Below are 24,897 nucleotides of genomic sequence, written 5' to 3' on the forward strand. Positions count from 1 at the left end.
CGAAGCGGGTTTCATTCGAGAATGCCAATACACTGAGTGGTTATCTAATGTTGTGCTTGTTAGGAAGCCAAATGGCTCTTGGCGTATGTGTGTGGATTTTACAGATTTGAACAAGGCCTGCCCCAAGGATGATCATCCTTTACCTAAGATTGATAGGTTGGTGGATTCGACCGTTGGTCACGCCCTCCTAAGCTTCATGGATTCCAACGAGGGGTATCATTAGATACCCATGTCTGAAAAAGATCAAGCTCACACGGCCTTCATCACTAGTCAAGGGGTCTATTGTTATAATGTGATGCCATTCGGTTTGAAGAATGCTGGGGCTACGTATCAGCGCCTGTTAAATAAAATCTTTGAAGGACAGCTAGGCCGGAATGTGGAGGCCTATGTTGATGACATGATCGTTAAAAGCAAAGAAAGCTCAGACCATATAGCAGACCTAAGGGAAACATTCATTACCCTTAGAAAATACAAGATGAAACTCAATCCTAGCAAGTGTGTCTTCGGGGTACAAGGAGGAAAGTTCCTGGGATTTATGGTAGATCAGCGGGGTATTGATGCCAACCCGGAGAAGATTCAAGCAATTCTTGATATGGAATCCCCCCGGAATGTTAAAGAAGTGCAACACCTTACAAGCTGCCTAGCTGCACTAGGGTGATTCCTATCCCGATTAGCTGATAAGAGTTTATCATTTTTCAAGGCCCACAAGAGGCCCAAGTTCTTATGGGATGAGGAGGCTGAGAAAGCCTTTCAGTAATTGAAGGAACATCTTACCAACATCCCGAAGCTTGTTAGCCCCATACCCAGGGAAACATTGTTTGTGTACTTGGCCATATCAGACTATGCCTTGAGTGCGGTTCTTGTTGCTGAGAGAGAAGAAGGCCAAGTACCCGTCTATTTTGTCAGACATGCTCTAAGGGGGGCTGAGACAAGGTACACGCTTATTGAAAAGGTGGTGTATGCTTTAGTGATGGCAAGCAGAAAGCTAAAGCCCTATTTTCAAGCACACCCCATCAAGGTTCTCACCAGCCAACCGATCAAGAAGGTGCTAGAGAGCAAGAACCACTCATCCCGAATGACAGATTGGTCGGATCAGTTGGCTGATTTCGGAATTGAGTTTGAGCCCTGCAAGGCCATCAAAGCCCAGGCTTTGGCCGACTTCATAGCTGAATGCGCTCATAGGCCAACCCCAATAGACACCTCCGCCCCTTGGGCTCTTTATGTGGATGGGTCGTCTAGTAAGGCTGGAAGTGGAGCTGGGCTAGTTATCACATCCCCGGAGGGGGAAAAATTTGAATATGCAGTTAAGTTCGCCTTCCATGCATCAAATAACGAAGCTGAGTATGAAGCTCTCATCTTGGGGCTAAACTTGTGCCAATTCATGAAGATCAAATCAGTTCAAGTATGCTCAGATTCACAACTCATTGTGGGGCAATTAACAAAAGATTTTGAAGTAAAGGAGGAAAACATGAAGGCCTACTTTGAGAAAGCTGAGAGCTTGACAAAAGCGTTTGAAAACTTTGAGATCAAGCACATCCCCCGCTCAGAGAATCAACAAGCTGATGCTCTTGCACGCTTAGCAAGCTCAGCTGAGGGGATAGCCCCCCGGAACATAATGTGGGAAGTGTTGGAGAAGCCAAGTACCCAAAGGCCCATCATCATGGAAATTGATAGGGGGGAGACTTGGATGGATCAGATCATTTTATGCTTAAAAGGGGAATTACCTGAGGATACCCCTGACTTCAAGATGATTAAGAAACGGGCTGAATGGTTCGTGCTTCATGAGGGGACACTTTATAAAAAGTCTTTTACTCACCCGTTGCTCAAATGCATTACCCCGGAGGAGGGGAACTATGTCCTAAGAGAAATTCATGAAGGGGCATGTGGTAGTCATCAGGGTGGGAGGACTATAGCTGGAAAGGCGCTAAGGGCCGGATTCTATTGGCCAACCCTAAGGCATGACGCCATGAAAATTGTTAAGAAGTGTGAAAGATGTCAATTGTTTGCTGATATGCCTCATATCCCAGCCAACGCCCTCACAAGCATTCAATCAGTCTTGCCTTTCCACCGGTGGGGCATGGACATCCTAGGACCTTTTCCTGTGGCCTCAGGGCAAAGGAAGTTTTTGATAGTGGCTGTTGATTATTTAACTAAGTGGGTTGAGGCCGAGCCCGTAGCAACAATCACCGACAAGCAAGTACAAAAATTCATCTGGAGAAATATCATCACCCGCTTCGGGGTACCCCGCATTTTAATCTCAGATAATGGCCGGCAATTCAATAGTGGGCCAACCATAGAGTATTGCGGGCGTTTCGGAATCAAAACAAGGTTTTCGGCTGTGTGCCGACCCCAAACCAATGGCCAAGCTGAGGCAGCAAACAAAACGATCTTGAAGGGGTTAAAGACAATGTTGGAGGGTACGAAAGGCTCTTGGGTGGACGACTTGCCTGGGATTCTATGGTCCATTCGTACCACCACCAAAGAAGCTACGGGGTAAACTCCTTTTGCCTTGGTATATGGAAGTGATGCTGTACTCCCCGTGGAGGTTGGAATCCCATCTCCCAGGGTAACCTTCTATGACTACACCCAAAATGATCAGCTGAAGCCTTTGGCCTTTAGACTTACTCCCAGAGATAAGAGGAGATGTTTTGCTTCGCTCTATAGCATACAAGCAAAGAATAACTCGTTACTACAACAACAAAGTCAAGACAAGACCCCTAGCTGAAGGTGATTGGGTACTCCGAAAGTGTGAGGCTGCTGGTAAACCCCCGGCATTGGGAAAGCTAAGCCCAAATTGGGAGGGGCCTTACAAGATTAAGGAGGTGATTCGCCCGGGGACCTTTCGCTTACAAACTCATAATGGCAAGGACCTCCCCAGGCAATGGAATGCTGATAACCTAAGAAGGTTTTATGTCTGAACTTTCCCTTACAATGATGCCCTAGGGGCAATAAGAGCCGATACGAGGAAATCAACTTTTCTATATAGTGCATCATTGTAATGTCTTTTTGCATTAATGTTAATGTAATGAAAAACCCTCAGCTGGGATGTCTGCCCTTATTTGTTTTTGTTTTTACTTTTATTTAGTCTATTTTTTCAATTTTCATATCGCTTGTTAGCATAGTCGACATTCATAGCACCATATGCCCAGCATAAGGCATTTTGGTTTCGCTAAAATTTGTTCCAATGTTTGGGGCAAGATGCTAGCCTGTACTCAAATATTTGAGATAGAGTCCTGGCCGGAAAATCACTTATAACTTGAGGCTCGTTTAGCCCTCAGCTTACCTCAAAGAGTTGGAAGGCCCAGCTCTCTTATGATTTGCAACTAAGGGTTAATTTTAGCCCCAAGATTGTTTACTCTATCAACAATAAGTTGGAATAGCCCAAATCTCATACAATTCTTAAACTTGGGGCTCGTTTTTAGCCCCTAGCTCATTTACATTATCTTTACAAATTTTATAACTAAGGGCTCGTTTAGCCCCCGGGTGATCATGCAATTCTTATAAGAATAACATAATGCTCGTTTTAGCCCTCAGCAAGCAATAATAGATATGCTAAGGACCCTTCAAATGCTAGAGGCTTATTTTGGCCCCTAGGGGTACATGATCAAGCAAGAAACAAATAATCAGCAAGGAGTAGTAAGGAGAAAAACCTACTAGTTCCACAGCATCATCTAAGCAAAGGCAAAACCGAATATACGTTTACAAGTCATCTAGAAAGACAAAGTTACTGTTCGAAATTTAAAGCAAAGAACCATAAGTATCATACATCCCAGAGAATCAGTACATCATAAAAAGATAAGTCAAGTCTGAACTAAAAACTAGAGAAACTACTCCTGAGTCTCACCCTGCTCGGCTAGCAGCCTCCTGTGCTCCTCATCCTCAGCCGCGCGAACAAGGTCCCTAACCTTATCCCGTACCCTGGAATATGAATCCTTGAGACCAAGGGAAGTGAAAGTAGTCTCCATGTGAGTAATGGCGTCGGTGATCCCCGCCTCAAAGGCCTCACTCCCTATCATGGCCTGATAATCAGCACAATCAGGACTCTGCTTCCATTCAGCAATCACCTCCTCCTGGGTCCGTTCCAACTTCTCCCGGGCCTCGGCCAGCTCACTCTTCATCCTCTCCACCTCGGCCTTCTTCTCCTTGAGCTTGGCGGCAATCCTTGCTTTCTCATCCAAGGCCTCCTTCAGCTTGGTCTCTGCGGCGGAGAGGCTAAACTTTCTGGCCTCCTGAGCATCAGAAAGCTCATTCTTGGCCTTCTTCAACTCCTCCTAGGCCAAGTGAAGCCCCTCCTTGAGATCATGGATCTCGGTTCTTGCCTGCGAAAGCTCCATCTTGAGGCCTTTGACATCCTTCATGGCCCCCTTCCGGTAGTCCTCTGCAAGAACACTAAGGGTCATGCCAGCCTACACCAACACAAAAGACAAGGAAAGGGTTAATACGATCTCAAAGATAGAAAAACATAATGATATTCTAAGATAAATATACCTTCATGACGCCATCAAAAGCAGAGGTAATGGCCCTGGAAGGTTTTGCCCTCATCACCTCAAAGTCCTTGGCCGTGGGGAAGCGGGACATGGTCTTCTTCATCATCTTCTTCCGACCCCGCTTGGTCAGGCCCAGAATAGACTAAGGAAAGTAGGGAGGAACCTCAGTGTCACCATCCTCCTCCTCATCATCATCTTCACTCGAATCATCAAACCGGGTCTGCTTCCCCCGGTCCACAAAGCCCTCAGCCTCCAAAAGATCAATGTGCTGAGAGACCGCCGGTGAAGCATGCTGGGATCCCTGGTCATCCACTTCCATTGTCGTAGCCTGGGATGACCCTTCCCCTTTCTCGGTGGCCTTCCTCATGAGCTTGGAGTTCTTTGGGTTCTGAAAAGGCAAATCACAAGTAAAGTTAGCCAAGGAAAAAATTGTTAGAAGGAATCAACTCTAAAGAAGTAATTTTACCGAGGGAGGAGGGGGATGCTCATGTTTCCCCTCTTCAAGGAGAGCTTGAGTTTTCCAGCTCGAAAGTTGATCTGAGACATCTTGTTTTGAAACCTCTCTGATGACTGGTTGTAAGCAACACCTGAAATCATCATTCATACAAGGTCGTTAGTCAATGGTAAAGCCCAGGAGAAATCACAAAAAGTATAAAACATACATGAATAAATATACAAGTCCTACCACTATCATAGGTGTGGCTCAGGCCCACGACACTCAAGAACCGCTCTTTCTTGAAGTGCTTATCCTTCACAACCCACATGGTGGGAAGCTTATCCTTGGACCCTCTTTCCTTATAAGATTGCAACCAAACAGCCGTCACGGCTTCATCCACCCCCATGGCAGGAACATTATAGTTCAAGCCAATCCTAGGCACACCGCTATGATCTCGGGGAATCCTCCAACCCCCAGCATGGTAGATGAAAAGAAAGGTGTGGCAAAAACCCTTTTGACTCGTGGGTTTTGTGTTGATGGTAAGATAAAACTCCCTATCATGAAAAGCATACCACCCGTGGCTATCTACGTTACCCGGGACCTCCTGAAGCCTATGAGTGTTCCTAAAGGCGTTACGGTGAAGGGGCTCCAAGTAAACTACAAGTGGCTATGTACGCATTTATTGTCAACCAAGAGTTAGGAACAATTTGGGTTATACTAAGGTTATACTCGATCAACAACTCCTCAATGAAAGGATGAAGCGGAAATCTCAACCCATTATCCAAATCATGCTTATATACAGCTATACACCCAGGGGGAGGGTTATCTACAGTGCTATCACCCCTAGGAGAAGAAATGAGAAAAGGGTCCCTAATATGGTACTCTGTCTACAAATGCCTAGTCCCCTGTGACAAAGATCTAAGCCAAGTAGCGGAAGGGTGGCACATAGAGGGGCTAATCCTCCTAATAGGGGGTTTAAAAGTCACCGGCGCCCCAAGAGAAGTAGAAGTATCATCCTCACTTGACATAGTCACCACACCGTCAACAAGCAATCTGTTCAAAGAACCCCTAGAAGTCGGTTCACGTGCAAGAGAAACTTCCCAAGGGGAAGGAGGTAAAAAATAATCAAAGCCTAAATCATGCTCAGGGGGCGGGGATGGCACATAAGGAAAAGGCACACCCAAAGGAATAGATGAATCAATGCTACTACCAATTACATTTGTTATAAGTACTCCCCCCGACCAAATTTCCTTAGACAAGTGATAAGATGAAGGGGTCGGGGAGAGAGTCTAGGTAATCTTGAGTCGCTTGGTCGTTCATAATACATGCATAGCTCAACTCAAGATTACCCCCAAGAATTTTCAATGTACATACAAAAATACAACAAGCGTACCTCTAAGCCTAACATCATCACAAGCGCAGCCGAGGAACAAGCAAGCATACAAGGAAAAATAGCAAACAATTACTAAGCATGGAGATATGATACTTAGAGCATAAAAAACTAAGTATAGAGTGCTTACCAAGTGGTTAGAGACGCCGGAGAAGCTACCCTCAAGCAAAATCAAGTGCACTCCGGAGAGAAGTACTCCTGCAAATATCAACGAAAAGTTTCAAGTGTTAGAAAAAATTTCTCAAAAAGCAAGTCTAGCTGAGGAGCATGATTCATTTAAAAAAAAAAAAATTCTCGGACTTCATGCCCTCTTCTCAAAAAATTCTCCCTCACCCCGGAGAGCATGCCCTCTTCTCACTCTTACTTGATACTCCTTCACCCCGGGGTATGGCTCCCTCACCCCGGGGTATGGCTCCCTCACCCCAGGGTATGGCTCCCTCACCCCGGGGTAGCATACCTCACTCTTCCTCTCATTTACTCCACCCTTACCTCGGGGTAATGCCCACTTACTCCTCCTTCACCTAGGGGCGGTCGTTCCCATAAAAATTCTAAGTACAAACCAAATGTTTTCATCTCTCTCATCCCTTACCCCGGGGTAAAAATTAATTTCTCACCTCTCTCGTGCCTCACCTAGGCTACCCGCACACACACCCCTTCGGCATAGCACGAATCCTTCGGGGTAACCAGCATCTCACACCTACTTCACCCCGGGGTAATACTAAAATCTCCGCAAATCCTAAGATAAAACCCCTCGGATCCCTCGGGTTTCCTCACCCCAGCACTACTATACCCCTTCGGCACTTTCTCTCTCTCTCTCCCGCTGCGATACCTCGAAAACGCACCTAGCACCCCCTCGGCAGGGTCATGACCCCCTCGGCACATCTTCATCCCCTCAACATCTCTCTCTCCGGCATACGCTCTCTCACCCCTGGGTTACATCTTAAAATAAAAGCCAAGTTCTGGCCCTGTCACTCCTCCCTCAGCTAGGGGTAAAGAAAGAAGATCTGAGTACTACACACCCTCGACGTTGCCTCACACATTAGTTATCTCTCTCGGCCTAAGCAAACTCGGGGTACCTATCTCCCCTCTCCCTTACTCTCTCTCATCCCGTTAATTCAGATCCGAGAGCTGGGCATACTTAAACCAAGCCCTCAGCTTTCACATCCCTCGGCATGCCTTGTGTCCTATCTCACAAAATCACAATGCAAGAACGAGCCTACCCAAATCCGAGAGCTAGGCGTGTGCTTCGGACAGCCCTCACAACTCTCTCACCTTAGCTCACTTCACCAACTAAACCCACACAAATCTCGACCTTATCCCAACCGAAATACCCCCAGTCAGCTGTTAAAAGCCGAAATTCAAACACATTAGTCCACACATCCAAACCCCAGAAATTCGGAGAAATTGCCTATGAAAACCATCAATTTCGGCTGGGTATGGCCGTTTTACCCCAGGGTTAAGCTAATTCAACGCAAATTTCGTACATATGCAAGCCAAAATTCAAAATTAAATCAAAAATTCAGAGAATTCCCAGGCAAAAAACCCCGGATTTCAGCTTTGTATACCCTCAAAAATTCGAAATTTTCATACTAAAATCCTCATTTTCGGCTGGGCATAGCCGATTCTACCCCAGGGTTAAGTCAAATATAGATGCTCAAGGTTCAAGCATGCCTACCCCTAAGACCAATTCACGAAATTCAGGACTTCAGAAAAAATTTCAGACACAAACCCGAAAATTCGAAATTCGAAATTCACACTCAGCCAAAATTCGAAATTCAGATTTTTCAAGTACAAAAACATGAAGCAGGCCTTCGGATCTAGCAAAAACGGATCAAAAATTGGGAAATTCACATACCTCTTGAAGATCTTGATGAACTTGGATGAACACCGATTGATGTGACTTGAACACTCAAACTCTCAAGAACTCTTGGGAAAAATTGGAGAGGATTTTTGAGATTTTCTCTAAGGCAAGTGACGAGTGAGAAACAAATGAAGGTGTAGTGGGAGTTCATATGTTCCAAGCTAAGGAGATGGCAACTCCTCAAAACCCTGGTTCAGTTAAGCCTCAAGTAATACTTGAGCCCAGAATATCACCATTAAAGGATTAAAGCTTAATTACAAGCTTAATTAGCATTAAATCATCATCAGCTTATCTCAAAAAGCTCTAAAGGTAGGGGAGATGGAGATAAGACATGCCTTCAGCAAAATACATGGAGCTGAGGAAAAATTCTAAAAAGGGAAAAATTGTTAGTTGTGCCTAAGCCCTCATCAGGCTTAGCCCCCTAAACTGCTCAATCATATGAGTTAAAGTACTCTTAATTCATTGCTTGGGGCTGGGTTTCACCTTGCAAGTCGCTTGGGGCTCGTTTTAGCACCTCGGGATTCTCTCTGGTATATCAGACAGTCTCTCTTATTTTTATTCCACATGATATCCGAACTCCATGTGATCTCATTCCCACATCACACGTGGGGCTAAATGTTTGGGCTAAGTCCATTGTCCTAAGCCCATTGACCTGGAATTACGAAAATACCCCTCCATTATCCAGCCCATCATTAGTCAGCACCAAGTACGGATTTACCCCTAATCTATCCAACTAAGTACAACTTCTGCCACCAGAAAGTACATCAATAAATAGCTCTCCAATCATTAGCAATGGTAACTTTTTCCTAATTCTCAAATTCTCTCTCTACTTTCTCTCTCTAAAGTACGATCGCTGACTTAAGCATCGGAGGGGCTTTTCGGGTCACACCCTCGGGACAGCTAACCTTCTCTCTCTTTTGCTGGCCTAGCTCTCGGACAGCAAGGCATAGAGGAGGGCAATTCGGACACTATTAGGACTTTTGCCTTAAGACATCTTGACATTATTACCGTAACCCCGAGGAATACTCTAAGACTCCCAGGAACAACTCTGCTTTCCAGAAACAGATACCTTATGAGTTGTTGCCCATAAAACTTTGTATACCAAAATATTACTTCAATCTATAAGAAAAATTCACAAGGTAATAAGGGGGAAAACTCAATTTTACTACCTCCGTTAAATATTAGTTGCAAATTTGAGATATTATTTGTAAGATATAAAATATTTCAAAGTTGCAATTATTATTTAATGGATGAGTAGCTTAGTACTTATCCTTATCATTATTAAGGACTATGTTATATACTTATATACATAGGCATTATTATCAAGGCAATCAACTAGCAATAGTGCCAATAGGAGCTAATAAGCCAACAAAATATATCTAAACAAACTTGTTCCAGCCAATCAGTCAGGTATGTGGACCACCCGTCTAGGTGTCTAGTTCGCACAAAAAAGAAGATTATTCAACGACTCAAGTATATTTATCGCAAAAGTAGCTTTAATCAATTACTGTATAAAAGTCCAAAATTTTCTTGATTTTTAATGAACGCTTCAATAGTCCTAAGGAGTACCATAAGGGGATCCGATGATGACCCCGAGTGTAGAATACATTTACATAGGAAAGTTGATCAAGTTTGTAATATTGATAGTTTTTTTTCACTCACCTACCTTACACACAAGTTCTACATCAATTAATATGTATGACTACATGATGAGTGACCATACACCCTAGTAAAATATGATGTTTCTCACCTTGATAACACATGTGATGTTATGTTTATTAAGGGGGTGAATTGGTCATTATACAATATTGTGAAGGCTATCTTTGTCTTCTTCCTTCTTCCTCCTCATGTCATCTTCTTCATCCATCATCATCATCTTCTTCTACTGCCTTCACCTAAATATGCCGCCCGATCACGAAATTGTTGATTACTTTGTTGAAGATTATACAGAGCAGACGTAGGTATTAGAAGCTCAGCATTAGACTATTTAGACCTGGAGTAGAACTCATTATTTTATTAACACAGGTTTGTCAAGGTGTTATGAAATCCATAAAGAAAGCTCGTGTATCAATGTATCATAGGGTTTGGTTGATTTTTTTTTTTTTTTTTTTGAAAGAAGGGTTTGGTTGATTTTGACATAGGAACCAGCGGTAAAATAAATAGTACGAGTAAAGGTAACATATAATTACTAGTATTACAAAATTGGGCAAAGAGACCTGTTAAAATAGAGATGAGGTCTCTAGCTCACTTAAGAGAACTTCTTTATTGAACAAGCTCTTAGCAACAAGATACCTTTTAAATGAGATAACAGGTCCCTTTGGTCGTAACAATATTGTACAATCATTGTATGGGATGATATGTAGGCAAGGCCGATATCTTGAAGAAACGCGTTATCAAACCTTGAGTAATTGCGAAAAGGTGCTGATATGTACCAGAAAGTAGACATATCGGCCTGTCGGAATTCAGCACGTGGCAACAGAAGCTTGACACTTGGCTCAAGAAGCTTTGCATGGATGAGAGCCACCTGTCAAGAGGAACCATTATAAATAGTAGGTAAGACCTCATTAATGAGAATATTAATTACACTCTTGATCTCTCTCTCTCTCTACTTTCTCTCTCATACTTATCTTCCTTTCTAAAACACTTTCTGACTTTATCATCGGAGTAGTTATCCTCGGATTACCCCGGGGTTAGCTAACTTCTTCTCATTGTGTAGGTTCTCAATTTGCCGATAGGAGTATCAGGATCTCGGGTCCGAGTTCTTGGGGAATCAGATCCAGACCGAAACAATCATGAAGGCAAATAGATTATAGATATGTTATCTTTCCCATCCCAACAGGTTACTTAAGTTAATTTCAGAGACCTGCTAGGAGAGACAACTGGTCTCTTGTTTATTTTTTTTTTTAATATTTTTTTTTGAATACCGAATACACAATATATATGTATAACGTAAATAATATTTGTATTTGTTCATTTTAGGGTACCTATACAATATTGATTTCATTCCGGATGTTTCTACTATGGTCCACTTTATTTGGACCATCACTATACTGAATTATCATTAGCCGAATTTTTAATTTTTTTTAACCTTGGTCAAACACTATTTTTAGTATTTTTTTTTTAATTCAATTTTTATTTTTCAAAATATAATTACTAAATTTCTGAAAATTATTTTATGATTTTCGAAATTTATTTATTAAAATAAGTTTTAATTAAATAAAAAAATAACATTAAATTAAAAAAATCAAAATCAAAAAATTGTTCATCAATGTTCTTCATTATTCATCATTGTCTTCAAGTTTGTTCATCCATGGATGAGATTAACCACCATTATGGTAATCTTTGTCCCGTAAATACACTCACACATCAATGAAAATTGAAAATATGCATCAATTTACATATTATATGTGAAGAGTTCATCCGAAATTTGGATTCATGTATGAATCTGAGATTGTTTTTAATCCTAAAATAATAAGTGTTAATTAGATATAATTGCAAACAAGGGATGCAAAATCGGTCATTATATGTATGCGAAATTTTTTTTTTTTAAAAATGACAATTTTTCGAAATCTGGGTTTGTGAGCAAATTGGAGAAGATAACGTTTTTTGTTTTGGAATACTTGTTTGCTCCGAAAAAAAAAGATATAGTTTTCAATTCTGTTTGTGTATAAGGCATTAACCCAAATGCTAATAGGACATTACCTATAAAACGCAATATTATTGTTTATTTGGTCTACGAATATATGTTATTTTGGACATTGCTAATTAATTATTAGTTCATACTGTGCATGCATTAATATCTTAATATTTTTCTTAATTGATAGCAAATAGGATCGTGGCCCTCAATCCTCATTCACTAGCCAAGTCACAATGTACATATATCAAGTTTGGTATCAATGATCACTTATATATCAGCTATTGTGGTTTGATTTCTGTACGGATATTCCTCAAAATTAAATTAACTCTTAATCAAACCACCTTTATTAATTAAAATAATGAACCGTCTTCTGTTATTACTATAATTTTACAATAATTAAGGAGATTGATGAGACGAATTCTGAATATTTAAGTAATGTCATATCCAAATATTGGACGAATCCCATATAATAACCAAATGAAAAAAAAAACATGGAGATGAGCAACTACATGGCAAACTTTTTTTTTTTTTTTGAAAGAATACAATGACAAATTGTTATATTTATTAAATATATTTTTGTATTTATAAATTAGGAAAGCCATCATTCAACCCCTTATATTTAGGCTAAATACATGATACTATTGCTGGTTGTATTCCTTATAATTAGGACTTATCATGCTTCAAATATACACGTATGTATTTTAGTTACATTAAATGATAATCGAAAATATTCTTTTCCAATTTGTCAAAATAGCGTTACATGTTAAATGTGATTTTTTGTATCTAGTTTTTACCCAATGGTTAGTACTACGACTCTACGAGTATCTTTTTTTGATTAGTTTAGTTTCATTTTTAATTTATAATCTATATTTTATGTGTCATAAAAAATAACTGATAACAACACTATTGTATATCATTGATTTATTTCATAAATAGTACGTTATAAATTATAATAGAATATTTGAAAAAGATTTGGATGAAAATTTTTATGGGATAACTTATGTATCATTTTGTAACAATATTTCCTAAAAATAAGCAATCAACCGCCATCATATAGGCAATATTCTTTAAAATAGATCTTAAATCTAACACATTCCATTGTTAATCTAAATTTCAATTTTGATTGCTTTACATATATGATTTTTTTTTTTACCTTATAGAAATATGGTTTAAATTTCAAATTACACTTCCTCAAAAAAAAAAAAAAAAAAAAAAAAATCAAATTACACAAACCAAACAACAAAAATTAATGTCCAAACCTATATAATGAGCAAATAGATCAAAGGATGAAGACGCAATTTTAGGATACAAAGATATGTAATGAGCAAATCGATTAGAGGAAGAAGACGCAATTTTTTTTTAATTTTCTTCTCATAAAACTTGTTTGATACGTAGAACACAAGTGGGAATTTCGTGATCTGTTTATAGTTCAGGTTTTAACTTATGTAAACTTTGGTTATTACCTAAAAAAGAAAGTTTTTTGAGTTTGACGAATGACCATATGTATTTTGGATATTGTAAAAATTCCAACTTCATGATTTTTTTGACGTGGAGTTGAGGGCAACCAACATTTTGATTTTATTTTACGATAAGCATGTCAAAAAAATTAAAAAAAATTAATAAAAATTGAAAATCAGATTTTAGTTTAGAAAAGAAAGACTTTAAGTGTTTCCTTAAAGAAAATAAGATAGATTTAAAATCATAAACCTAATTAAATTATGGTATTTTCCTAATTTTATCTTTTTTTGAGGGAAAGTACGTAAGTTTTCATCCTAAGATTTTGTTAATATTCTATTAACCAAATTGCGTGACGAAATAACAAAATCTTAGGAAAATCTAAAATTTGAGGGAAAGTAAATCAGCTATTATCCTAAGATTTATTAATATTCTATTTACCAAATTTTATCCTTTTTAAAATTCATTTTACACGATTGTCTATCAAACATTCAATGTTTATTGCATTATTAAAGATGTATATTACCATAATTCTAGGCGTGATACAAATCAATAATTTTACAAAGTCATAGTATATGTCGACAGAATCAGTAAGATATATATTCTAATATTTAGAAAATATTATAATATAATCTTTTGAAATTTGAAAATTATACTGATTTTAAAATCTTCTATACAATAATAATAAGATAAGAAATTAGGAAACTATCCTTATTTTAATTGGTGATTGAAATGTTTTTTAATTAATATTTCTAATGTTAAAAGATATCTTAAAAGATATTGATTCCATCATATATTTTTTTTATATGTAATCATTAAAATAGATTCATTTTAATTTTTGTACATGTTTATCTACAAATATTTTGCAAAGGTTGTAAAGTACTTTAAAATAATTGGTTATTTCTATAACATATGGTTATAATCGTTTAATATTTAAAATGTATATCATAGGTAATGTCCTATCCGTATGTGGGTAAATTCCTTATACACAAATACGATTTGTAATTTGGTCTCCTTTTCTTTTATCATACAGCGTTACGAAGAAAAATCATACGTTTTCTTATTAGATTATCTTGAAGAACGTATGTAGATTACCAATTAAAGAAGATAACAAGATATTAATGAATTATAAATCAGTTATTGATAATGTCCAAAAGAACTTAATGTCATATGATTTTAATAATTACAATTTTCATAAGAGGTAATGTGCTATCCTTAATTTGGGTAAAACATTTTACACAAACAAGATTTCAATTTCGATTTCCGTTTTTTTGGATCAAACAAGGTTTCGATAAAATAATGATGAGATAGATTTCTTTTTCAGATGTTCATGAAAAACCCCGATTATCGTAAAACTTAAAAATTATTATTTCGATTCCATAAAATCACCGTTTTTGCAAACGTTGACTGATTTAGTACAATCCAAACCTATTATTTAGGGATTTAAATCGCTGCCCAAATTCGCAACTACTATAACTTTTTGATATCTTAAAATTTCGCATTTGCTTTTAAAATCGGTCCATATTGTTATTCGTTTTTGATGCGCGAGTGAATTTAATGGACATAGATCATACGTGTGTGTTTAATTTCATCCATGAATGAAAAAACTTGAAAAACATTGATGAACTATAAAGAACATTGATGAACAATTTTTTTATTTTGATTTTTTTAATTTAATCGTTTTTTTTAAATTTTATTAAAATCTGATTTTAATAATCAAATTTCGAAAATGTAATTAAAATGATTTTCGTAAATTCAGTAATTAAATTTTGGAAAATAAAAAAAGAATTAAAAAAGGAAATAACTAAAAATAAGGTTTGACCAAGGTAAAAAAATAAATAAAAAATCAACCAATGATAATTTAGTATAGCGATGGTCCAAATAAAGTGGACCATAGTAGAATTTTTCATTCCTGTAAGGTACTTGTATTGTTTTTCTGTACCTATGTTTTACAATGTCATGTACTCTACATATTTACTCCATAATTACATAAGGACTTTTATCGCATCATATATTAAAAAATCAAAGTTGATAAACACTTTTATAAACACTTTTGCAAACATCCGTTAATAATTTAAATTAAATGTAACCTTCATAAATACTATACAAAAACATCTAATAATACTCTAATTTTCCCCAAAAATATCAACCAAACTCATTTAACTACTAGAAACAGTTAAATAAGGAAAAATTAGAAAAAATAATCCCAACTTTCATCAATTTTGGTAGAATAATCCCAACTTTAGATTATACTGGAATAATCCGAACTTTTGAGGGAGTTCTTTTTCTTCAGTCCCAAATACCGGTTACCGATTCAATGGGTTATTTTAATTTTTGTTTGTTTCTTAAAATGACACGTCACTACTACATTTTTGACCTATTGTAACCCCCAAATCCGTTGCATCAGGTATCAAAATCCGTGGCATTAGGCCTAATGCAACGACAGCGTACCGTGGCATCTGCTGGCGTTGCAGTAGGTCTAATGCAACGGTATCCGACACCTAATGCCACGAAAGCTATGATCCGTCGCGATAGATCAATAGCTGATACAACGGCATAAATTATCCGTGGCAATAAATTACTGAGTAATAATTATGATGAAATCGCACCTACTGCAACGGTATAATTTTTTTTTTTTTTTTTTTTTTTTTTTTTGGAATGGAAGATGTATATATATAAATATATATATATATATGTAAAAACAACATATCATTAAATATACTAATAATAAAAACAACATATCATTAAATTTATATATAATAATTGTAATGCTAAATATGTACATTATATGTAATTTAAACCTCCTTTCTAAGCTTCTCTCACTAAACTTGTGGGTTTCTTGTTCTTCATTAGAACTTTGATTTCTTCTTGTCTTCTACTCCCCCATGCAACCAATCAGCTGCTTATTCTATCCCCCTGTCAGTTTTAAGATTTGCAAAACTCTTCACCTCCTCTTTGATAATTGAACAACCAATCACAAATAATCTGCATCTTCACTCTTCTATTCTCATCTCCTGTCAGCAAAGTTTACAAATCATTGCATTTATTCAAACAAGTTAACCCATTCAATCTCAATTTTTTGCCACTTGGCTCGCATGCACCTTTGTTTCTCCAGCCAAGGCACTTATAAATTGCTCCCAATTTCTTGCTGTTCTTCACCAATCTGCTCATCTTCCTCTTCTTCTTTTCTTTCTTATGGCTTCCCCTCCGTATCGACACCCTAACCATAGGGATGAATCACACCCCAAAAAATGTCTTCGAATGGGTGGGATAGCTGAACCCCCCCAGAATTTCTCATTCTTAGGCCCCATAAACTTCAATCAGTGTGTTATTGGAAGATTTGTTGGAGCAAATCCCCCTCCTGCTGCTTATATCCAACATATTGTTAATCAAAAGTGGAGGAGGAGGGGTTTTATTAAAGTGCATAATTCTGGTGTTTATTATCTATTTGAATGTTACAATGTTTCAGATCTTGCAGGGATTATTCGTCTGCAATCTGCTATTTTCAATGGAAGGATTATTAACTTCAGGAGGTATCATCGTTCCTTTAGCCCTCAACTCATCAATTTTAACTCATCTTGTTTATGGGTAAGGATTCACGGCCTTCCTTTTCTTTATCTTACTCGTGAATGGGCTACTCAAATTCTTTCTCATGTTGGTTATATTCAAGAATTTGAATTCAAGGGTGAGGGATTACCTCCTTCTGCTGACATGCGTGTTAAGATGATTATTGATCTTTCACAACCTCTTATCCCTGGATGCTTTGTTCCTCTAGAAGGTGACCGGATTATCTGGGTTCACTTTCGATACGAGGGTATCTTTCGTTTTTGTACAAACTGTGGTTTTGCAGGGCATTCGGAGTCAAAGTGCCGTATTGCAGAGGAAGTAGCAGCACGAAGGCTGAAAAGCCGTGTTGCTGCTATTGAGAGGCAGGGGATGAAAGTCTTATATGGTCCTCGTGGCTCCAACTATTACTCTAATCTCATTCGTGGCTTACCTAACAGGGAGAGATATAGAAATTCCGAAGCTAATCTGGTTCGACCTGAGGAACCAGAGGATGTTCCTATGGAGGATCGTAATCTAAGTGGTGATGCTGGCTCTGACTCGGAGGACTCTAGTGATTACTCTGGTGGAAGTGGAGGATCAGCTAGGTATTATACGGGTTCAAACAACCTCTCTGACTCCTCTGAGCGCGGCGGTGGACCTGCTTGCAGAGCAGTTTCTCCACCAGGTACGCGTCTGGGTCTGGGTAGAGACCCCTATGCTCAATTCTATCCTGCTGCTCGTACCAATGACAGTGCATCTCCCAAATTCTCTAATGAATTATCTCGTGTGGTACAACCTTTCTCTTCTCGTGTTTCTTCTGTGAACTTGCTTTCTTCTACTGTGAATGTTTCTTCAGGTGAAAGCCCTCGTGTGGTGGGTCAAGCAACGGATCTCTCGTTGAATTTGAACCAAATCATCTCTCCAAGTTCAGCCCCTCCTCTGTCTCATGTCAATTTGGTGAACAGGGCACCTATTTTGTGTCCTAAAACTTCGAAATTCGAAGTTGGAGAATCATCTTCAAAGCCAACCCTCTTCTACCGACGAAGAGGGGCTGAGGGCAAGGCGGCTCTGCCTAGCCTCTCCATTGCGACACCACCGCCGTCGAGCTTGCCTCAGCCTTCTTTACAACTTTTGAATTTGATGCCGGAACCTACTGTCACTCTTAATTCTCCTTCTGATAATGAAATTACAAATGTTGCTAACTGTTTTATTCAAGCAGGGAAACAATTAGCTCGTTCTTTGCGGCTTTCGGGTTCTCGTGTTCATCCATGGCAACGAGCTTCGCAACCCCCCTTTCTTCCTTACTCTCCGTCAACTTTTGGTGGTGGACTTCCAAACTTACCTCTGACTGAATTTGACCCTCCTAATACGCCGGTGTCGCCGGTGGCTGCTATTAGGGTCGATGATCTCTTCAATTCTCCGCGGCAAGAACCGCCACAAATTCATGTTATCAGCTCTGATTCTGAGCACTCAGTTGCTATTGGTTGCGCTATTCAATCTGAGGGAGGCACCAATATAAGGGCAAGCTTCTCGGATCTCAGGTGGGGTGAAAGAAACCGCCTGAAAACCTTAAACAGGTGGTCGGATAAGGGGGCTTTTTCTCTATGGCGCAACAATGGTCCTGGGCAGCGTGTTTTCCGTTCAAAAGCAATATCTGATGAAGATATGGCTCGTCAGTGGGGATTGAAGGTGGATGCCGACATCTTAGATCGAGCAAGAAAGCGCAAATTACCATCTCCCTCCTCTTCTTTGGACTCTACAAGGTCAAGTACTATGAAAAAATTGAGAATTGCTTCTCTCACTGCTCATTCGACAAATTCTGCTATGGGAATGGATTGGGAACCCAACCAACAGTTAGTTTGCCCTGAGATAGTCCCATTTGATGAGGTTGCTGCATCGGTTCAGCACCCGATGTCTTTATGAAGTGTGTTTCTTGGAATTGTAGGGGACTCAACGATCCACACGCCCCTACTCGTCCTTATCTTGTGTGGCTTGTTACTACTAAAAAACCTATGTTTTTATTTCTTTCGGAAACTAAAGTTGATGTAGATGTAGCTAGACCCTTACTTGATTTGTTTTCCCCTACTACCTCTTTTGGAGTTGATGCTTTAGGTACTAGGGGTGGTCTTATGGTTTTTGTTTGGTTTAGCTCTTTGGTGACTTGTATTTTCTCCTCTAACAATGTCATCCTTTGTAAGATTGTGGATCCTAATGATGAAATTAAGCATGTAGCTTTTGTTTATGGTGCCCCGTCTCTTGAATATAGGATCTTAGTTTGGCATGAACTTTCCTTTATTATCCAAAATTACCCAAAATGTCTTTTAATGGGTGATTTTAACCAATTAGAATTTTTGGAAGATAAATTGGGAGGGAACACCTCAATTAGAGGAGTGGATGATTTCATTGATTGGAGATTTGCTAATGAGGTTCTTGATGTTCCCTTCTCGGGACCTAGATACACTTGGACTAATAATATACTTAACTCGGACTTGATTTTGGAAAGGTTGGATAGGGGCTATGTCACTCCGGATTGGTTTGAGGATTTTCCTAATGGGCGTATAGTCCATGAGCCTATACTAGTCTCTGATCATGCGACCATTCTTTATGATTCGGATCCAACAATCACTCTCTCAAATCGGCCGTATCAACTCGAGCTTTGGTGTTTGGGTCTTTCGGAAGTGAAAAACATCATCAACACGGAATGGAATGTGAATAATGTTCGTGGCTCCTATCCTTATTGTTTAGTTCGGAAGTTGAGGAAAATCCGAAGTGCTCTTCAAAAATGGTGTCTTAATCATAAGAAATTATGGGGTATTAATTGGAGGAAAATCTCCAATGATTTGGATACTCTTGGTAAGAATGTTTCCTCTATCAATGATGCCTATACTTATCTTGATCGTGTTAATTCCGTCATTCCACAATGTAAACTGGACTTCCAATATTGGCGACAACGGGTTAAATGTGACTGGCTAAAAGAAGGAGATATTCCTTCTAAACGGCTTTTCAATAAGGTTAAACTTCGAAAGGCTAGGAGTGAAATCATCACTCTTAGAACGGAGGAAAACTTGTAGGTAGAGGGCCACTCACAAGTTTCCACTCTCATTGTGAGCTCTTTAAAAGACGTTTTTGAACCCTTTGTTGATCCCGACCAAGCTGAACATATTGACTTGGTCCTTCGCCAACTTCACTTTCCTTCTCTCTCTTCCTCTCAATGTGAAGCTTTATGCTTACCTTTTTCGGCTGAAGAAATCAGGATGGCAATTTTTGACTTAAAAGGCTCGAAATCTCCGGGTCCTGATGGTTGTATCTCTGAATTCTTTCACTCAAATTGGGAAACGGTGGGTTTTACAGTAACTAAGAGTGTCCAACATTTTTTTGCTACGGGGTTTCTTCTTCAAGAGTTGAATTCAACTCTTTTGGTCATGATACCTAAAGTGGATACTCCGGAGTTGGCCTCACAATTTCGGCCAATAAGCCTTTGCAATACAATTTATAAGTGTATTGCCAAATGTCTTGTCTCTCGCTTAAAGCTAATTCTTCCTCTATTGATTACGGACTTTCAGCATGCCTTCATTCCGGGAAGACACATGGAGGATAACACCTTCATGGCTCAGGAACTTTTACATTTCATCAACTCTAGAAGTCGGATATCTCATTTTGCAGCTCTGAAAGTTGATATGTCCAAGGCTTATGATAGGGTTAATTGGCTCTTTTTGCTTAAAGTTCTTCAAGCTTACGGGTTTCCTTCGGTCTGGATCCAATGGATCTCTCAGTGTATTTCTACGGTTACCTTAAGAGCTCTTATCAATGGAAGGACCTCTGATTCCTTCACCCCTACTTGTGGTCTAAGACAAGGGGACCCTCTATCCCCATACCTATTTTTGTTTTGTATGGATGTGCTATCTCGGATGCTTCTGCTAGCTGAAGATATTAACTGCCTTAGTGGAATTAAAATTTCTAGACGAGCCCCCTCTATCTCCCATTTATTTTTTGCGGATGATGCTATGTTTTTCTTTAAATGCTCTCAAGATTCTTGTGCAACAATAGCAGACATACTTGCTAGATTTGGGAAAGCTTCTGGTCAACAGATTAACTTTGCTAAATCCTTTGTTAAATTTAGCCCGTCTGTCTCTCCAGAAATGGCTAATTTGTACAAATCCACCCTTCGAGTTCCTATCATTAGCAATATGGGGAAGCATCTGGGAGTACCTATTGACATCTCTGGGAAAAAAGGTCCTTTTTTTGTGGACCTTGTTGAACGAGTTAAAAAGAAAATAGTTTCTTGGGCTCATTGTAAGCTTTCGGATAATGCCAAACTCATCCTTATTAACTCTGTTCTATTGGGTATGGTGGCTCATGTAATGAAGTCTTGCAAGCTCCCAATCTCCATCTGCAACAAACTAGATTCCCTTTTCACCAGGTTTTGGTGGGCTAAAAGTGGAGAGAAAGGTATCCACTGGGTTAACAGGCATCAAATTCAGCTTCCGAAAGGCATGGGAGGTCTTGGCATCCGCGCTACGGCCACTTATAATGATGCACTCTTGTTTAAGAATATCCTTAAAATGCATACTAATCCTCAACTGCTGGCTGCCCAAATTTATAATGCGAAGTCTGATTGTATTCTATGCCCGTCTGCTGATTTGCGCAGACCTCCTCCTATGTCTTTTTCCTGGGTTAGGAAAACTTTTCACTCCCTCTCTATAAAGATGAGAGCAGGTTTTGCGTGGAAAATAGGTTCTGGGGATAGTGTCCTGGCCTCCAGTTTCCCCTGGGTTAACAATAAAGTTCCTGTTGTCAACTCCAACCAAAACCTAAGACAGAGTTCTTTATGGAAAGTCAAGGACTTTATCTCTCCTCTTCGCTCCTGGAATGTGAGTCTCATCAGAGAAAGGTTTGAATGGGATAGTGCACAGGAAATCCTAACCATTGATCTCCCTGCAGAGGATGAAGAAGATTTCTTATATTGGCCTTTGCATAAAGCAGGCTCTTACACGGTTAAAACAGGTTATGCCTTTCTTGCTAATATGGCTGGTCGGTCCGAGCCCCCCCATAGAAAGGAAGATCTTGACTTCTTCAGATTTATATGGCATCTACATATTCCTCCCAAGTGGCGTATTTTTTTATGGAAACTTGCTGTTAACGCGTTTCCAGTCAAAGCCAACCTTCGAACTCGGGGAATTGTCACTGATTCTTTATGTGACTACTGTGGAGAAAAGGAAGAAAATGGGTTTCACCTCTTCCTTGAGTGTTCTATAGCTCGGTATGCTTGGGATAATTGCCACATACTGCACTGCATAAAACCTACCGGACCCACTTCTCTTAAGAATTGGATCCGAAGTCATATCCTGCTCTTCTATAGTCAGGATGGTATTCATAGCCAACGTATTCACACCTTTGTGATTACTTTATGGGCTATTTGGTTGACAAGGAACAAGCGTGTTTTTCAGAATGATAATGGCTACCTAAGATGTCTCTTTCAAAACCTCAAAGAGGCATCTCAGTTACTTCTTGATTTCACCAAGGAGGATTCTAGATTCCAAAGCTCTGCCCCCGCTACTAATATTGCCTTTTCTCCTCCTCCGGGTTTTTTACAAGCTTCCCTGGGAATGACGCATCATACCTTAGTTATCAATGATACTATTTCTCTAACTACTATTAGAGTTGATGGTTCTTGGCATAAACAGAGTAAGCACTGTGGGATTGGTTGGTCAATAGAGCTTCGTACTTTGGGTGAAAGGGTGGCTGGTGGTCATTCAGGAATTGCTTCTTCTGCTTTACAGGCCGAGTTTCGGGCATGTCTTTTTGCGTTAAGGTGGGCTAGTGAAAATGGGTATAGATCTATTAAACTTTTAAGTGACTCTGCTCTCTTAGTCATGGCCTTAAGGAATAAGAAGGCTTCGGATATTCAACTTCTTTGGAACATGAAAGAAATTATGAGGATCGGTAGCACCTTTCAGCACTGCATCATCCTTAAAGTTGACAGAACAGAAGTTACTCTTCCCCACCATATAGCGAATCAATGTCGGGCCAATGCTAGCAGCTTTGCTAACTCGTTTGTTTTTGATGTTTTTTAATTTATTTTTTACCTTGTTGATTTCCTTTCTTTCTGCTGTTGTCAAAAAAAAAAAAAAAAATAAAATAAAATAAAATAAATAAATATGTACATTACAAAATATTACTTGTTTGTTTTTGGTATGACATATTCTACTAATAAATAAAAGTTATATAGTTAATTTAATCGTCCAAAATACAAATTTCAACACATATATATATAAGCCGGATTTTCCATATCTTCACAAACTTAAACTTAATAGAATAAGAGTCGCCAACATATATGCACCATTTGTTAGATGACTAGTGATCACCCTCATCTCCATTTAGCTCGCCATGCACCTACACGTATAATAAAATAAAATATTACAAGTGAATCCAGAAAACTCATTAAGCACAACAAATGTATTAGACAATAACAAACTATTGCTTTTGACAAATTATATAAGACCTTATTCTATACTTTCTTTAAGACAATAATATATAATCGGAAAAAGGTCCCAATGCTAGTACATGCACATAAATTAACTGAATATGTAGTCCAAAGACAACATCATCTAAGTTCTCCAACTGTCAGCCAAATCAACAACGGAACGGAACAAACAAAGCAATCAACAAACATAAATTGGATCCTTTACAACATTTTATCAATAAGTAGCTAACCAAAGGCATAATTCAGTACAAATTCAAAATCTATATCAACAATTTTAAAAAATTGATGAACAATTAAACAAAAAATGAAAGAAATTAAATCAAGAGAAGTAATCCTATTAAAAGTTAGCAAGGGAAATTATAAATATGGTTAAGGTCCAAATAAACTATAGTTTTTCCAAGATACACTTAATTTGACCAGCAGTTCCAAGATCTAACTCAAGAATCATGTCCTAATTGATTGATAATTTAGAGATACAGAAGCCTATAAAAAGCATGAAAATCAACAACAGCAACATACAACAGTAATTTGATGACTCAGCGGCAACTGTTGGTTGTGTACACCAGGTAGAGGCACCATAACCCACACTCAATAGCAGCACAGACCAAGGCAGGACAAGAGGATCAGACCTCCATCCAAGGAGAAAACTGGACACCATTTTAAGGAAGTTTCAAGGATCAACACCGAGAGTCAACTCAACATTTTGGAGTAAGAAAAGAAAAGCAGAAAATCAAATGAACTAGAAGACAAATTTCATTAAGAGAGTGATAGCCTAATGCTATCTTGTGAACTGTTATCTTTTATATTGTCATGGACTTGTTCATGAGCCGAAGTCAAACCGGTCAAACACCTCTTTTGGTGTACTCAAGGAGGAGTAAGAGAGTGAAAGAATTCAACCACATTCAAGGGCAGTCAGCAAACATCCAAGACAAAGCAGCAGCAAAGGAGCATGGGAAGCATTCCCTTACATTGACAAACTTAATTAAGAAGGGAAAGAAAGAGGGCAATCAACTTTATCTTTGTTCATTTATGGTTTTTCCATATTAGTAAAGTACCACATGTAATCTTCCTAAGGTCTACTAAGACCACTAGTAATCCTTAGTATAAGTATTGTAATGGGCAGTGCAAGCAAGTATCCAGGTAGAAATCAAGAATGCTTTCTGCCACATCCTTGTATGTGTATTCAGTGATTGATCCAGGTAGAAAGCCAGTCCATTTCAATTAGAAAGCAGTAGCAAACAAAAGCATCAACCATATACAGCAATAAATGCAATAAAGCAACAATGGGCATCAGAAAAATACATGAACAACAGCAACATTTCAACCAGGTGAGTAGCAAAACAAAAGCTAGACAGAAGTATAGTTGAAAATAATATATGTTACCTGATTAATTGTGGCTCCAGATTTAGAAGATTGCCCATTTTGGTCGACAAGAAGATGTGGCGCACTAGATGCATCCTTTGGAGCCGATGGAATTGCTTTACAACTTAAAAGCTTGGTAGAAGGATTAAATAGCATGATAGTACCTACACAAAGACGGCCAACAAGACAGGGAAAAATATGGTGGCCAAGTGAAATCAACTAAGGACCTAAATATAGAT

At 38.8% G+C, this 24,897-nt stretch overlaps 2 protein-coding genes across 2 annotated transcripts; both read left to right on the top strand.

Moving 5' to 3' along the window:
• The first annotated feature begins 18,731 nt into the window (after positions 1-18,731).
• Positions 18,732-19,883, top strand: LOC145607227 (uncharacterized). The gene has a single exon (XM_081662950.1). It carries the CDS (start codon positions 18,732-18,734, stop codon positions 19,881-19,883), a length of 1,152 nt encoding a protein of 383 aa, XP_081519076.1.
• Positions 19,884-20,066: 183 nt separating this feature from the next.
• On the top strand, positions 20,067-22,886 carry LOC145607228 (uncharacterized). Its single transcript, XM_081662951.1, has one exon. It carries the CDS (start codon positions 20,067-20,069, stop codon positions 22,884-22,886), a length of 2,820 nt encoding a protein of 939 aa, XP_081519077.1.
• The last annotated feature ends 2,011 nt before the right edge of the window (positions 22,887-24,897 follow it).

Source organism: Chenopodium album, chromosome 23, assembly GCF_948465745.1.
Source record: "Chenopodium album chromosome 23, dcCheAlbu1.1, whole genome shotgun sequence".
Taxonomy (NCBI): domain Eukaryota; kingdom Viridiplantae; phylum Streptophyta; class Magnoliopsida; order Caryophyllales; family Amaranthaceae; genus Chenopodium; species Chenopodium album.